Source organism: Vitis riparia, chromosome 18 (genome assembly GCF_004353265.1).
Source record: "Vitis riparia cultivar Riparia Gloire de Montpellier isolate 1030 chromosome 18, EGFV_Vit.rip_1.0, whole genome shotgun sequence".
Lineage (NCBI taxonomy): Eukaryota > Viridiplantae > Streptophyta > Magnoliopsida > Vitales > Vitaceae > Vitis > Vitis riparia.
The window spans coordinates 35,071,114-35,086,572 of NC_048448.1; the positions used below are offsets into that span (position 1 = coordinate 35,071,114).

Below are 15,459 nucleotides of genomic sequence, written 5' to 3' on the forward strand. Positions count from 1 at the left end.
AAGTGAGTAGTAGGGAGTATGCTAAAAAATGTGACATCTAGGCTAACATATAGCTTCTTTGAAACTGGTCATAGCATTGTAGCCTTTTTGTGTGGAAGAGTAGCCAAGAAAGACACATTTAAGCGCTCTGGGATCAAATTTGTTCCGCTTAGGTCCATGAGTGTGGACAAACACAGTGGACCCAAAGACATGAAGTGGAAGATGTGCATCAAGTCTCGAATGAGGAAAAAACTTGGAATTTCTGAAGGGGTGTGACAAAGGATAGGACTTGACTCGACATTCAGTTAATAAGATATGTGGCTGTCAAAATGGAGTCACCCTAAAATTGTGAGGGCATGTGAGATGTAAACAGCAAAGCACGAGCAACTTCAAGAATATGTCTATTTTTCCGTTTTGCAACCCTGTTTTGCTGAGGGGTGTCAACACAAGAACTTTGATGTATAATACCATTTTCTTGTAGGTAAGTGCTCAAGGAGTGATTGAAATACTTATTACCATTATCAGTACGAAGAATTTGAATTTTGGTTTGAAACTGAGTTTGTATTATAGAGTGAAAGTTCAAGAAGACTGATCGAACCTCAGTTTTATCAGTCAACAAATATACCCAACATAGGCGAGTATGATCATTAATAAAAGTGATAAACCATTTTTTATGGGTCCTATTAGGGGTATGTGAGGGACCCCATAAATCACTGTGAATCAGAGTAAATGGTATGGATGGTTTATACTTAGACTTAGGAAAAGACGCTCGATGATGTTTGGCAAGTTCACAGACTTCACACTGAAAATCCAATAAAGTTTTATTTGAACATAGTGAAGGAAATAAATGTTTTAAGTACTGAAAACTAGGATGACCCATCATTTTGTGCCATAACAAAAGTTCACTGTCCTTAGGATAAGATGCAGAATTACAAACAATAGGAGAACATTGTCCAAGCACATCAATTTCATCGAAGTAATATAGACCCTCAAGCTCCTTAGCACTGCCAATCGTCTTCCCTGATGATAGGTCCTGAAAAACACAATGAGATGATAGGAATTTAGCTGAGCAATTAGAATCTTTGGTTAACTAGCTAACAGACAGCAAATTGCAAGACAACTTAGGTACATGTAGGACAGGGTTGAGAGTAATCGACTCAGAAATACGAATACTCCCTTTGCTAGCAACTGGTGATAAAGTACCATTTGCAATTTTTACTTTAAATTACTGGCACAAGGAGAATATGTAGAAAATAAATGATGAGCATCAGTCATATGATCAAATGCACTAGAGTCAATAATCCAGGGAGTAGTCTGAGACATGGTGCTAAGTGCTGTCAAAAAAGTACTTTTTTTTGCCAAAGAACCAGAGGATAAAGTGGTAGAAGACTGACTAGAGGCTTGGAAATTAGAAAAAAGCTCATATAATTTCGCAAGCTGGTCGGAATTAAACCCCAAACTAGAAGTTGATTGACAAATTTCTGTGAGAGTTTTGTCTGCCTGGGTTGCGGTGGAGGCTTGATGACTATGAGCTTTAGGCTGTCTAGGCTTCCAATCTGCGAGCTTGCCATGTAAAGCCCAACAAGTGTCTTTAGTATGGCCCAACTTCTTACAATGCTCACAATAAGTCCTCTTGGACTGTCTTGGGCTTGGCTTACTAGCTCCAGCAGCATGAGGCCCACTAGCAGCAGCATGAGGCCCACGTCCAGCAGTAGCATGAGGCCCATGAGGCCCATGGGTTAAAAGGGCTGAGCCCTCAGGCCCAAATGAAAGATCCAACATTACTCTCCTCTTGCTTTCCTCTCATTGCACCTCGGAGAAGACTTCTCGGATGGAGGGCAACGGCCAGCGATTGAGAACCCTACTCCTGATGTCGTCAAGCTCACGGTTCAGTCCCGCTAGGAACTCAAAGACCCTTTCGTTCTCCATCTTCTTCTTGAAGCGCACGCTGTCACCTGTGTACTCCCACTCCTCTTCGCAGTTGAGATCGAGATCTTGCCATAGACCTAGCATCTCGGTGTAGTATTCTGTGACTTCCCGATCTCCTTGCTTCATCTGCCAAAGGCGCGTCTTGATTTCAAAGATTTGGGAAGCATTCTTGACATCGGAATATGTTTCCCGTATCGCATCCCACATGTCCTTTGCCGTCGGGAGGAACATGTAAGTCTTTCTAATGGTTGGTTTCATGGAGTTAATCAAGCATGAGGTGATAAAGGAGTTTTCAGACCGCCATTTCTGGGATGCTGCTACATCGGTCGGAGGTGGTCGTCGAGTCTCGCCGGTAAGGAACCCTAACTTTCCCTTTCCGTCAATAACGAGTTTGATTGATTGAGCCCACTCTCTGTAATTCTTACCATTTAGTTTTTCAACGGTAAGGTGGAGTGGGGAGTTGTCGAATGCACCGACGGGGCCCATCGAAAAGTGTATCTCCGACACTCTTTCATGGTTGTTTCCTCTTTGGGCATTCATGGACAGATTAGGGTTTAGAGCAAACGAAGCTCTGATACCATGTAGAAACTAAGAGTGATTTTTGAATTCATTCAAAACTCTGTTTTTTACATAAACGTATCCCTATTTAACAAATATACAGAGAGCAATAAAAAAGAAAAAAAATACAAATATGAAAACACAATTTATCCATAATTGGGGCCTTAATTTTTCCCTAATATCCTACCAATCATCATTCAAAATTATAACGGATTTCCACACTAGGTCTTTGTCAAAATGGATTTGTACGAGTTTTGCACTTTGTTTCACATTTTTTTTTTTGTTTTACTTTATTCCTTCTATATATTTTTTTTTCATTTTTCGTCATGAGTATCATTTTTTTTCCTTCCTTTTTTTTTTTTGCCTTTTTTTTTAATTTGAGGGTGGGTTGCAAAATCAGCCTAAAATTACTTACTTGATACTTGTTTTTCAGTGGCGAAGAGGTTTGAAGCTTAGTGGTGAATCCACAGTTGAAAAAATTACGTTAGATGGTGTTTCGGGTTTGCGTGTCACATTGAGTGCAACTGTCCACGATGTACTATATTATATGAGCCCAATCTACTGTCAGGATATTATCAATTCGGTACTCTATTTTATCTTTAATTTTTCAGTTTCCCTTTTTTATTTTATTCGTTTGTGATAATAATCCATTTGACCATCTTAAAATGCTTTGCCTATGGTTTATATAGTTGGACCGAGATGTTATTTTCATTTTACATACACTACAATCGGTAGTTCATATATCATACGACAACTGGATTTTTTCTGTTTACACTTGAGATTTAGCTAATTACTAAACTGAAATTTTAAACTTTATTTGTCTCATATTTGATTAGTAGAAAGCACAAATATGAGAAATTTCATTTGAAAAATGGAGAAGATTGATTTTTTTTTTTTTCATAAGTGTATTGGCAAACTTAGATGTGATCATACACTAAATTTTACAAGAATTGGTCAATCACTCATGGTGGGGATTCCTTATTAGACAAAAAGGAAAAAAAAAAGGAAAAGAAGAAGGTGATGTTTGTTTTTTTACTTAATTCTAAATAGAACCTTAATGCTTAATAGTGTTAATTTCCACTAAGTATTAAAAAGTAAAAACAATCAATATGTTATTTTTTCTATTTAGAAAAAGTTACATATTTTAGCTTTTTTTATTTAGTAAAAAGTTTATAGTAAGTCATGAAAAAGTAGAAAAACAAATAACCTAAATTCTGAAAACAAATTGTTTTCAGTAAAAAGCCAAAAAACAAACACCACCGAAGGCTATGGGACAACTACATTTTCAGCAAGTAAAACTGTTGAATTGCCAACTTTCCTACAATATTAAATTGTTAAGAATTAGACCCACAATGTACATCGTAGTCTTAACACCCCCTCCTATGTGCAGCCTCACACCTACATGTGGAGAGGCATGGACAGGTTTTTGGGTCCATGGTCTATATCATGCTACCCATGCTTTTTGGCATGTATATGATTACATTAACAGTCCAAATACTTTCCTAAAAGATTAAATTGTTAGAATTGGAACCACAATGTATATCATAGTTTGAACAGCCCTACCCTATGTGTGGCCTCACACTTGCATGTGGAGAGGCATAGATAGGTTTTTGGGCCCATGTTGTATATCATGCTATATGATTACATTAACACTCCAAATACTAACTTCACTCATTTTGATAACATGTATATGCTAGTGTATAGTAAAAAATATTAATAGCCTACAGTTAGATATGCATCCTTTAACATAGGATTTTTTGGTTGGATCAAAGTTGTAAACTATACCTTAAATCATGTGGCAGTAACAGAGCTACTCCTTTAAACAATACTATTGCGTTATATTTTGGTCCTGTTGGGGCTTGGGGCAGTTGTCCTAGAGTAGTGAAATTTACATTTTATTAGTGAGATTGAATATCCAGTTTGAATGTAACAACATGCTTGGACTAAAGATCCATTAATTTGCTTCTAGGTCTCAAATCAGTTAAACCGGTTATATTTGAAGTTTCTTAAGAGGAATCCGGGTTATGATGGAAAGGTATGTGGATGGTTGAAAGGTCACCATTTTCATTCATCGGTATTTGACTATTTAAGTTCGTGATTCATATTTAATGCTCTCATATTATGTTATCTTTATATAGGTTTCCATATATGGTCACTCTTTAGGAAGTGTCCTCTCTTATGATATCCTTTGTCATCAAGACAATTTGTCCAGTCCATTTCCAATGGATGCGACGTATATAAAACAAACTAGTAAAGAAGAAAACCATCCTAGTGGAAGCAATCAATCCTCTACATACAATTCCTCCACCAATCTGGAGAATTCTAGTTTGATCAATGATTCTCAGGACATGGTGGTGCCCAACAATGAAGACAAGATGATTTCACAACCTAGTGTAGTAGTTTGTGGGGAAGAACTTGCTGAACCTTCTGTTACAGCAGATTTGGAAGAACCTTCTATAATGGCTATGGATTCTAACCAACCAAATGATAGCTCATCATTGAATGAAAGTGTCCATGAACAAGTTTGTGATTCTAGTGACATGTTTTCTCAAGAAAAGATGGCATGGATGAAGATATCGACACAAACGATAGGGGCATCCCAAATGGGGTTTCAGAGAAATACCTGAGGAGTTATTTGATGATAAAAGCAATAAAGATGAAGAATGCAAATTGTTGAGAGAAGAGGTGGGGATTTGTAAATGAATACTTTTTGTAACTGTGGGCATGTTTTATTTATTATTTAATGAAGTTTCTCTGTTTCAGATTGCTTCCCTGAAAGCAAGAATAGCAGAATTGGAATGTCAGTGTGGTGGTAAAGTTTCTCTGTTCTTCACATTATTTCATGTCTGGATAGAACTTTCCTTCTTGATTTTTGACTCTTGCTTATGGAAGGAGCTTTTGTACGTTGATCTTCTGGATTCTGAAGTGTAACCTAAACAGGAAATGAGGAAGGGCATAAAGCTATACCAAAGCAACCCTTTTATGAAAGGGTTCCAACTGGGCAGGATGTTGCACCTAGGAATTATACCCCTTATATTAAGTACACAAAGCTTGAATTTAAGGTAAAAAGACAAGAATTCATGTGCATTTCTTTATTGAATCTTCCAACATATTTGTGTTGCAGATAGCATACATGTAAATTGCAATCTATCTAGTTCCTCTTTTGACTTGTATATCTTCATGTCAGGTTGACACATTCTTTGCAGTTGGATCACCTCTTGGTGTCTTCCTTGCCCTCCGCAATATTCGTCTTGGCATTGGTAATACTTAAAGTTCCTGTTTTTTTCCTTTTCCCTTTTCTTTTTCCTTGGAAGAACTCTATTAAAGTTCCAATTATTATGTTAAAGAGTAATTTCTTAACCTGGTTATTAGTCAGTCATGACCAAATAGCTTTCTCGTTCATTATTGGGCTACAAATTCAAAATTTGGTGTTTTAACTTTCCAACTATTTAATGGAAAAAAGTTGAATAGAGGTTCAAAATCTTATATATGTATAGGCCTGGCTTCTTTCATTGGTGGAATCTGTCCTCCTGTCCTTCCCAGTGTACAGGAGCCATCCAATGAGAGTGCTATATCATGGGATGAGAGTGGCATATAGAAAGCCATCCAATCATTATGATCACAAAGGATATATATTCTTTTAGATATTATTTGATTTTCATTTGTATCTAATTTATAGACCAACAAAGTTGAAACCTTTATTTTACTCATTCTTTCTTCCCCCTTTTTAACAGTTGTAACAAAGTTGAAACTTTTATTTTACTCATTCTTTCTCCCCCCTTTTTAACAGTTGTCCCATGTTTGGACTCATGATTTAAATTCCAAATTTCATTTCTAATGAATTATTTTATTTTATTTCTTTCTTCTAGGCAAAGGTCAAGATTATTGGGGAGAGGAAAATATAAGTGAAGAGATGCCATCGTGTCGGCAAATATTTAATATTTTTCACCCATTTGATCCTGTGGCATATAGGTTTGTAAAGACTCCTCTATTACAATGATGTTTGCACATTTTCTTTGCTCTGGTGTATCTGTGTATGATATGTAAAATATTGCACACTTTCATTTCTCTATGTTTGATTGTTGTCACCTTCTGTTTTATTTATTTATTTTTAAAATTGCAGAATAGAACCTCTTATCTGTAAAGAATATATTGGCACACGTCCAGTTATTATCCCTTACCACAAAGGTGGGAAGAGGTTGCATATTGGGCTTCAGGTAATGTATTCTAAGAACTATGTGATTCTGGATTATAGTTTTTAAATTTTATTTTTACCTTCATTTCTGGTGTTCATGGTGTGTGATGCAGGATTTTGCAGAAGATTTGGCTGCACGTTCTCAGGCAATGATGGACCACCTACAGTCTGTAAGGGTGCGCCCATGTACACCTCCTAAAGTCAATATATTTTCTGATTTCCGATTTTTCATTCATGATTTTGCTTTTCTGTATCTTAGTGATCTGGGATTTTGAATGGTTTTCTGTTATTTCATTTAGAAGAGTTTGTTCTCAAACTTTTAGCTCTGTTTGACTGATTGGCAAAGTTCAATTCCACCAAGCATCATCAAAATCTCTGTAGTTCTTATGTATAACTGCATAAATTCAATGTCATTCCTCATAAAACTCAATGAAGTTGAGGTTTATGCATTAATATACATCCTTTGTAGTGACCACTTATCATGGGCAATTTAAATTGGCTTGGGTAGTCCTGATTTCATTAAACTCAGAAATGTAGAAGAAATGACATTAGATTGGAGAAAAATGTAGGCTACATTCGTACATTATTTTATTTTAAATATACATTATATAGGTATCAACAATGAACTAAACCAACATGGGGACTGAGCCTGTCTGAAGTTACATGTTCTCCCATTCTACCCTGGGATCCCAGTTTTTCTTGTATCCTAGAACATGGGGACTGAGCTAAATTGTCTGAAGTTAAATGTTCTTCTTTCCTACCCTAGGATTCAATTGTGTAACATAGTGCATCTGGCATGGGTATTTGCTTTAAAATACCCATGTAAAAAAGTAACACGTAGTTTCTTGTGATCAGGAATCAATTCCTTCTTCCCTTACTGGACACATTGTGTTAAGACACATTCTGTATGCGCATACATGTACGAAGTAACATAGTCTCATGTTTGCTATAGTTACATCACTCATTTGAAGTGTCCATTTGCAAGGAAGTTTAGAGTTCTAAATTCCACGATTGTTGAACAGGTCAAAGTGCTCACAGTATGCCAATCGAAAAACAGGAATGACCTGGAAGGTAATAGCTGCTGTCCTTTTTCTCTGTTTCTCTCCCTTTAAATCAATTTTGTTTAGAATAATAATCGCTGCTGAGTGCCCTCCTTTTCCTGACACACTTCTGTTGCCCCTCTGTATCTCTTCTCTACCTTCCTTCAATGAAAAAGAAGGAAATAAATTACCTTTTTTATTCCTTAATCTACATCTTTAGTGTGCTTTAATTTTGTATGTATACTTCAGATGAGGTGGAAAACTCCCAAGAAAATGATGAGAGATCATATGGTTCAATTATGTTGGAAAGATTAACTGGAAGTGAAGATGGACGGGTTGATCACATGCTCCAAGTATGTGCTTCTAAAACTTGATGTCAACATTTGAGCTTGTGTTCTATATATTCCACATTTGACCATGTCATATTCTATATATTTGAACCATTCTACACATTCTGTATCTGGAACAAGTGGTATCAAATCATTTGTGGATGTGGTTTCCAATGTCACCATTTTATTTGTCCTCTCTGGGACTCAGGTTGCCACATCCCGCAATCCCACCCCAAACTCTGGGACTCAGCTTCTTGTACCTATGGAGAGAAAAAGTACAAATGGAGAAATACACCCAATTGAATAGTAACCAAAGAACTCAGTAAACTGAGCCTCCTTAGGGCCAGTGACTAGAGTCTGACAAGGAGTTGACAGCATATCATCTTGGCTAGATCAAATGGATAAACGACTATAAGTTGAATGATTGAGAGCCTCAGCAGATTATCAGCCTTTTCCATCTGTGTTATATATGTGCTCTTAAGCTTGGTCAATGTATGGGATTTTGTTTGGTTTCTTTAACTTTACATGAGGTTATTTAGTTAATTCCATATGTTATGAAGACAGTGGCCCTACTGCTTTTGATTTCTCTCTAATGCGATTTTCCATAATGGTATTGCAGGACAAAACATTTGAACATGCATATATATCAGCCATTGGAGCACATACGTAAGTACTCATTTTGTAGTTCTAACACAAGCATAAGTTGATTATAGAATTTTGTGAATAAGTATACCTAAAATATATTTTATTTTTGGTTGACCGAGGAAAATGGATGATAATTTTGAAATCTTACAATAACTAGATCATATTTAGATTTTAAATTTCTTCCCTTTTCCCCACTTCTTAGCAATAAAGAGATTCGTTAATGAAAAGATGGTAGCTGAGCATGCTTTTTTGGTAAATAGTACTGTAATATACATGCTTATCGCCCTTCCTTCTGGTCGGTACCTTGTGGTGTGCAGAAACTATTGGAGGGACTATGATACTGCCCTTTTCATACTGAAACACTTGTACCGAGATATACCTGAAGAACCCAGCTCATCAGAGGAAGCCAATGGAGGCAGCTCCAAAAATGAGAATGGCTCCACTGGCTGGACTGACCAACGAGAAGCTGCAGATGAAGAACTTCCTTTGACATTTGCTGAGAGAGTTGTAGTTAAAAACTTCTCAAGGAAAGCTAAGAAGATCATGCAGTCCTGAACAATACTGAATCTCCTCTTCCTACCTTGGTGGGATTAAGCTGAAAGAGCAGCTGGTCACAACCAAGGCCGAGCCATTAGCCATTTCCTTGACCTTCATACACAGCAAAAATGGGATGATGTGATGCTGGGATGGGCAATTGCAGTTTACCAGGAACCAAAAAAATCTTTTGTAGATGCCACTCATTTCTTACACAGTTGCTTATACATAGAAAATCTCTCTCCCTTTTCCTATTTGTTTCCCTCTGTACATTATGTTGAACATAGGACTATCCCTGAAAATATTTTCTCACCCAATTTTTAGGTAATTTGTGCATATGTAATTTATTTCACCAGTGACTTAAGTGAATTTTTCTTTATTCATTTAGTGTGTGGTATACAAGTCTCTTTTGCAAGGGCACTTGAAGACATGTTGGCAAGAGGTTTTGTGATTGCTATTTCAGAGTTTCTTCCATGAAAGGTTGATGAAGGGTCTGTACTATAGTGACATTGACATACTCCATGCATTCTTATACTATATAAGCCTGATGATAACTCTTGTCAGGGAATGCTTCGGATATCTCAAGAGGTGTCGAGTTAGAATCTATTTCTAAATAATGATTCAAAATCAGGTAGAGCTTTTTCATTTTTTTTTGTTCGACCCTTTGGTCTTAAGAATGCTAGTTATTACTCAATAGGGTGGTCAATTTTATACCCCCGTAAATGGTTTAGATATCAAAGTGGGCTGAAGTAACCTGTACCAAATAAATAAATAAAAAGGGAGAGCAATAATATTCAAAATTATAATGGAAGCAGCACACAAGAGTGTTAATAAGGAATCCTAATCCCAAAAAAACCTAACCTTTAATTTTTCAGCCTTTGTCCAATTACTTATGAGTTATGCCTACTAAGATGATTTTGGGTTTAACAATGGTTAGTTGTAGTATGAATGAAGTAATAGTCATTTATCTGGAGTTTTGAATTTATATTGCCTTTCATCATTTTCAAATTCATATTTGGCTCCGTCTTCATATTATTATTAAATTCGGAGATTAGTCGATCTAAGACTTTGAATGAAGAGTGAATTTGGGTAAGAATACATGTCTTTTAATAAAAGTCTAAGAACAATAATGGGTTACGATGGTTATGTGTGCCAACATTATACAACCTGTAAATTTTGTAGTACATAAGAAAGGTTTTTAAGAAAAGGAACATGATGGTACAACCAGTCAATTTCTTTTAATATAAATTATGAAGTTAATGTAACAAGTATATTAAGACAAAAAGAGGAGAAATACAAAAGCATTTTCTTTCCTATTTACAAAATTGAGTAATTTTCCTTTTTAAAAAAGGTATACTCTCTAATAATTTAATTTTCCTCCTTTTAACTTTTTTATGAGCAATTACATAAAAAAAAAAGAAATTTATATGTTTTTTTATATCTTTTTCATTGGACGTTACTTAAGTACCATACATATTAGGGGTCCGACTCAACCCGATATTTGAGTAAATAATTTTAGTACTTGAGTTGAGCTTAGGTTAAGTTTTCTCAACTTAAGCTCAATTTGGGTTGGGTTAAGGCCATATGGCTCGGATAAACTAAGCGTAACTCGTTTAATATTTTTATAATATTTATAATGTTTATTATTTGAATAATAAATTTATTTTCTTTTTAGATTTCATAGAAAAATCAAATTATAATTACATCATATATTTTTTCATCTTTTTAGGATCATGCATATGTTTATTTATTTATTTATTTATTTATTGTTACATTAAAGTTTTGTCTTATTACTAGTTAAATTTTGATATAAAAATATAGAAAAAAGTTTTTTAAAAACCATTATGTATGAATTTAGAATCATGCAATCTAATTAACTAGACCAATTTAAGTCTAACTCGATTAACTCAAGTATAATCCGATCAACCTGAGTTTAATTTGACCAACCCAAATTTAGCTCTACCAACTCAAATTCAACTTAATTTAGAAAAATGATGTTGGGTTGGATTAGGTTGAGTATCTCGGGTTGGGATGAGTTTGAATTGATTGTTTTTTTAATTCAAGTTGGGTTTGTATTAGCCATCAATCGAACCAACTCACCTTCGTTGTAGCCTTAACAGATACTATTTAAGCATTAATATAATAAAATGCTCTTATATATAACAATTTTTTTTTTAGAGTATTCTTCATATTTTCAATTATTTTTACAACACTCCATAAAAAATGCCTAAAAGAATTTTAAATTTTTTCTTAAAAACAAAAAAGTTTCAAAATAAATTATTTTAATAAAAAAATTGTTAGTCTTTTATTTTTTATTTTTTATTTTGTACTAACAACAGCATTCAGACCTTATGCCTCTCACCATACCAGACACATGAAATAATTAATTGAATTTGGAGAAGAAGGAGAAGAATACATTGACAAGACTAAAAGGTTTCCACCCTCCTATGCCCAACTGCATCCACAGCCATGCAAATTAATATTTCTACACCTACGATATGGGACATATGGTAATTGTCAAAGCATACAGACAAATACTCAATTATGAAAGTAATTTATCTAGATAAATTCAATAAGTAATAATTCACCTGCTGCAGCCCTGCATTATTAGCAGTTGATGAAGAAATATTGCTGAACTTGCCAGTGAATTTTAGGGCTATATATCCATCCTATAAATACTGAAGCTTGTAGGCTTTCTTAGTCATATTCATATAGACTTACCAATTGGGCATTCCAGTAGAGCAACATGTCTTCTCATCTCTCGGCAGAGGTAAAACGTCCAGTAGTAAGCTTTCGCCCCAGCATCTGGGGAAGTCGTTTCATCAACTACACTCCTGATGATGAGGTAAGTTTACATGAGATCTTAACTATCTAAAGTTTTTTCTTCGAATTTGTTTAGTAGTAATGTGTGCATGCAATTTTCTGGTACAGATAACTCGTGCCTATAACCAGCAGCGGGTTGAGGATTTGAAGGAGGAAGTGAGAAGAGAGCTAATGGTAGCTGCGGGTAAGCCTTCACAACAGCTGAACATCATTGATGCTGTTCAACGACTCGGTATGGCATACCACTTTGAAGAAGAGATAGAAGAAGCATTAGGGCATATCTATGATAACTACCATCACAGTGATGATAAATATGATGATCTCTATAATGTTTCTCTCCGATTTCGACTTCTAAGACAGCAAGAGTACAATATTTCACGTGGTAAGGCTCATGAATATCAGTGGTAATCTTCACATATATGATTCAATCTTGTATCTCAAAATTTTTCCTTCGCAGATATATTCGAGAGGTTCAAAGATGAAAATGGTAGCTTCAAGGAATGTCTGAACAATGACGTGGAAGGCATGCTAGGGTTATATGAGGCTGCACATCTCAGGGTGCAGGAAGAAGATAGACTAGATGAAGCACTTGCTTTCACCACCGCTCACACTGAGTCTTTGGTTGAAGATTTAGACCATCCTCTTGCAGCACAAGTAACCCAAGCCCTATACAGCCCATTAGGAAAGGTTTGGAGAGACTGGAGGCAAGGCCTCACATATCTATCTACCAAGATGAAGCTTCACACAGTAAAGGTTTATTGGAACTTGCCAAGTTAGATTTCAATCTGCTGTAGTCACTGTACAAGAAAGAGCTATGATGCATATGGCACTTTGGAAGAACTTGAACTCTTCACAGAAGCAATTGAGAGGTACGTATGACCTACAAATTTCAGACTGTGACATAAATTTATTTAAATAAGTACTTTGAAGGGGAACTGGTTAATCATTTTTCAGGTGGGACAATAATAGCATAGATAGTCTTCCAGAATACATGAAGCCATGCTATCAGGCAGTCTTGGATGTCTACAAAGAAATTGAGGAGAAGGAAAATGAAGAAAGACCTTACTGTGTTCACTATGCAAAAAAGGCAGTAAGGCTCCCAGAGTTCTATCTTTGTTTCCCCATTACATGCAATATATACTAGCGTAATATATATTTGCTTTGTGGAACATATTCCATATGAAAAGGTCTGTTCCAGCTTACTTCAATGAAGCCAAATGGCTCCATGCAGAATATGTACCAACGATGGAAGAGTACATGGGTGTTGCCCTAGTAAGCTCTGATGTCCCCATGTTCACAATCATCTCCTTTGTTGGCATGGGAATGATGGCAACAAAGGAGGCCTTTGATTGGGTGTTAAATGGCCCTAAGATTGTTAGAGCTTGTTCCACAATTATTAGGCTCATGGATGACATGGCTTCACACAAGGTACTCTGAAATATTACTTCCAAAATGCTGCTTATACATATTTCAAAAGCAAAGGGTTTTAAAAACATCTTATATTGGTATTTTTCTTTTATTTATTTATTTATTTTTATGTAGTTTGAGCAAGAGATGGAGAGGGCATATTGCATCTAGTGTTGAATGTTACACAAAGCAAAATAGTGTCTCAGAGCAACTTGCATACCGAGAGCTTAACAAGCAAGTTGAGAAAGCATGGAAAGATATAAACCAGGAGTTCCTTAGACCTACTGCTATTCCAATGCATCTCCTTACACGGGTTCTCAATTTTGCACTCACTAGAGAATTCATGTACGAAGGCCGTGAAGATATATTCACGAATGTAGGATGTGAGTGTTTAGCTAGGTTGGCAATTCCGGACAAAATTCCTAAGTGTCCCCTAACTCGGCTTCCCAATTCCTCTTCAGACTACTTGACTTTGAAGACTAAGATTTGTTTAAGAGACCAAGGTATGTAGCCGAGTGTGTGGTTATTGAATGTGAATCAACCCGGTTTTTAATATTTAAATGTGTTAGAAAGTTGGGAGAAATGGTTTTTGGTGCAAAACTTTTATTCCCTTGTTTTTGGATCGATCTAGGTGCAGGGGTGGATGGATCCAACTAATTTTATTTATTTATTTATCAAATCTCAGCCATTAGATTGAGGACTTCCTTTTACACTTTAAAAAGCAATCTTCACTCATTTTTCTAAAGAGTGACTGCAGAAAACGTGGAGAGAGCAACCACTCCATGTGTTTTTCATTTTCTCATCTTGTTTTCCTAATTTGGGGTTTTTGATTGCAAAGAAAATCCACTTCTCTTAATGTTTTCCAAACTAGTTTTTTATGAATTTTCTTGAGCAATCAATGGGTTGATTCATTCATTCATTCATATCTCAATCTCTCATTCTATTTGGGTTTGTGCAAAAACCCATATTCTTCTTGTGTGGATTCAAGAAGAGGTCGAATTGAGCTTGGTGCAGACTCCAAGTGTGCTCTGAAAGAAGAAGGTGAGAAGCTGAAAGTGAAGTTACTAGTCAAGTAGTCCGGGAAGGATTGGTTGGCTTGAGCTAGGTAAAACCTTGTACTCAGTTTTTATTTTTCATAGTGAAGTTTTTCAATCAGTGATAGACCCGTGGTTTTTGATCTCTTCGGAGGTTTTCCACGTTAAAAATCCGGTGTTCATTGTTTCTTTCACTCACTTTACACTTTGAATTATTTTCTGTTTTTGATATTATTGATTACTTGGGCATACATGTTGAATGGAAGAAATATGAGGTGATATAAGTGTGATGATCCATGAAATATCCTTAATAATTTTTGTTCATTTTGTTTAATGATATCATGGAGTCAATTGATATGAGTTGAGGAGATGATTGTTCTTTTGATTTATTTTTGAGGAGTGTTGAAGCATTTGCATGTGTTTTGCATTTATAAATTATTAGGAGAGTGTTGATGCATACATTATTGCTTGTGCATGTTATGCTTTGTTGAAAAGTTGTTGAAAGAGAAGTTTCTTGACATTGAGATAGTCTAAGGTTAGGTAATCTTTGTTGGGAGAATTTTTAAATTGTTCTACAACACCTATATATTCACCCCCCCTCTAGGTGTAGTCCATTATTGAGATTCACCTTTTCATAGGAGAAGTGATAAAAGATAATATTGCATCACTGTTCATTGACCTTGTGTCAATATGAGCCTGAAGCTTTTTGATTCTAATAGGTCTTTTAGCTTCTGCTTTATTTGTCTTTCTGGTTTGGGGTTCCTTTTTGTAATTGGTTTGTGTTGGACAACATGATATATGTCGTTACGAGTTCAAATTCTAGTAGCTTAAACTTTTGGCAAACTTGGTTCTCCAACATGGTATCAATGCATTGTTTGGTAGAGCATATTTATTTCCTCAATTTATTCAGCCCCATATGCAAGTCCAAAAATGTTTGTTCATGATTTGCTTTCCTAGGTCCCTAATGTGTCTTTTCACATGCAACT

The 15,459-nt window shown here is 35.7% G+C and overlaps 1 protein-coding gene and 1 pseudogene across 1 annotated transcript; both read left to right on the forward strand.

Annotated features, from left to right (window-relative positions):
• Nucleotides 1-2,149: 2,149 nt before the first annotated feature.
• LOC117907676 (phospholipase SGR2-like) lies at nt 2,150-9,698 on the forward strand. Its single transcript, XM_034821301.1, has 15 exons — nt 2,150-2,260; nt 2,900-3,049; nt 4,436-4,501; nt 4,605-5,060; nt 5,095-5,151; nt 5,230-5,278; nt 5,407-5,528; nt 5,654-5,726; nt 6,336-6,438; nt 6,590-6,683; nt 6,775-6,837; nt 7,684-7,732; nt 7,951-8,054; nt 8,650-8,696; nt 8,993-9,698. Exons 1-15 carry the CDS (start codon nt 2,153-2,155, stop codon nt 9,228-9,230), a joined length of 1,779 nt encoding a protein of 592 aa, XP_034677192.1. The 5' UTR covers nt 2,150-2,152; the 3' UTR covers nt 9,231-9,698.
• Nucleotides 9,699-11,955: 2,257 nt separating this feature from the next.
• Nucleotides 11,956-13,950, forward strand: LOC117905778 (annotated as a pseudogene).
• The last annotated feature ends 1,509 nt before the right edge of the window (nt 13,951-15,459 follow it).

Excerpts from the sequence above, each read along its gene's own strand:
- LOC117907676 (XM_034821301.1), top strand. The coding sequence starts at position 2,153 with ATGGTTGGTTTCATGGAGTTAATCAAGCATGAGGTGATAAAGGAGTTT. Across the intron at positions 6,838-7,683 it reads ACCACCTACAGTCTGTAAGG|GTCAAAGTGCTCACAGTATG; the intron begins GTGCGCCCATGT and ends ATTGTTGAACAG. Across the intron at positions 7,733-7,950 it reads AAACAGGAATGACCTGGAAG|ATGAGGTGGAAAACTCCCAA; the intron begins GTAATAGCTGCT and ends TGTATACTTCAG.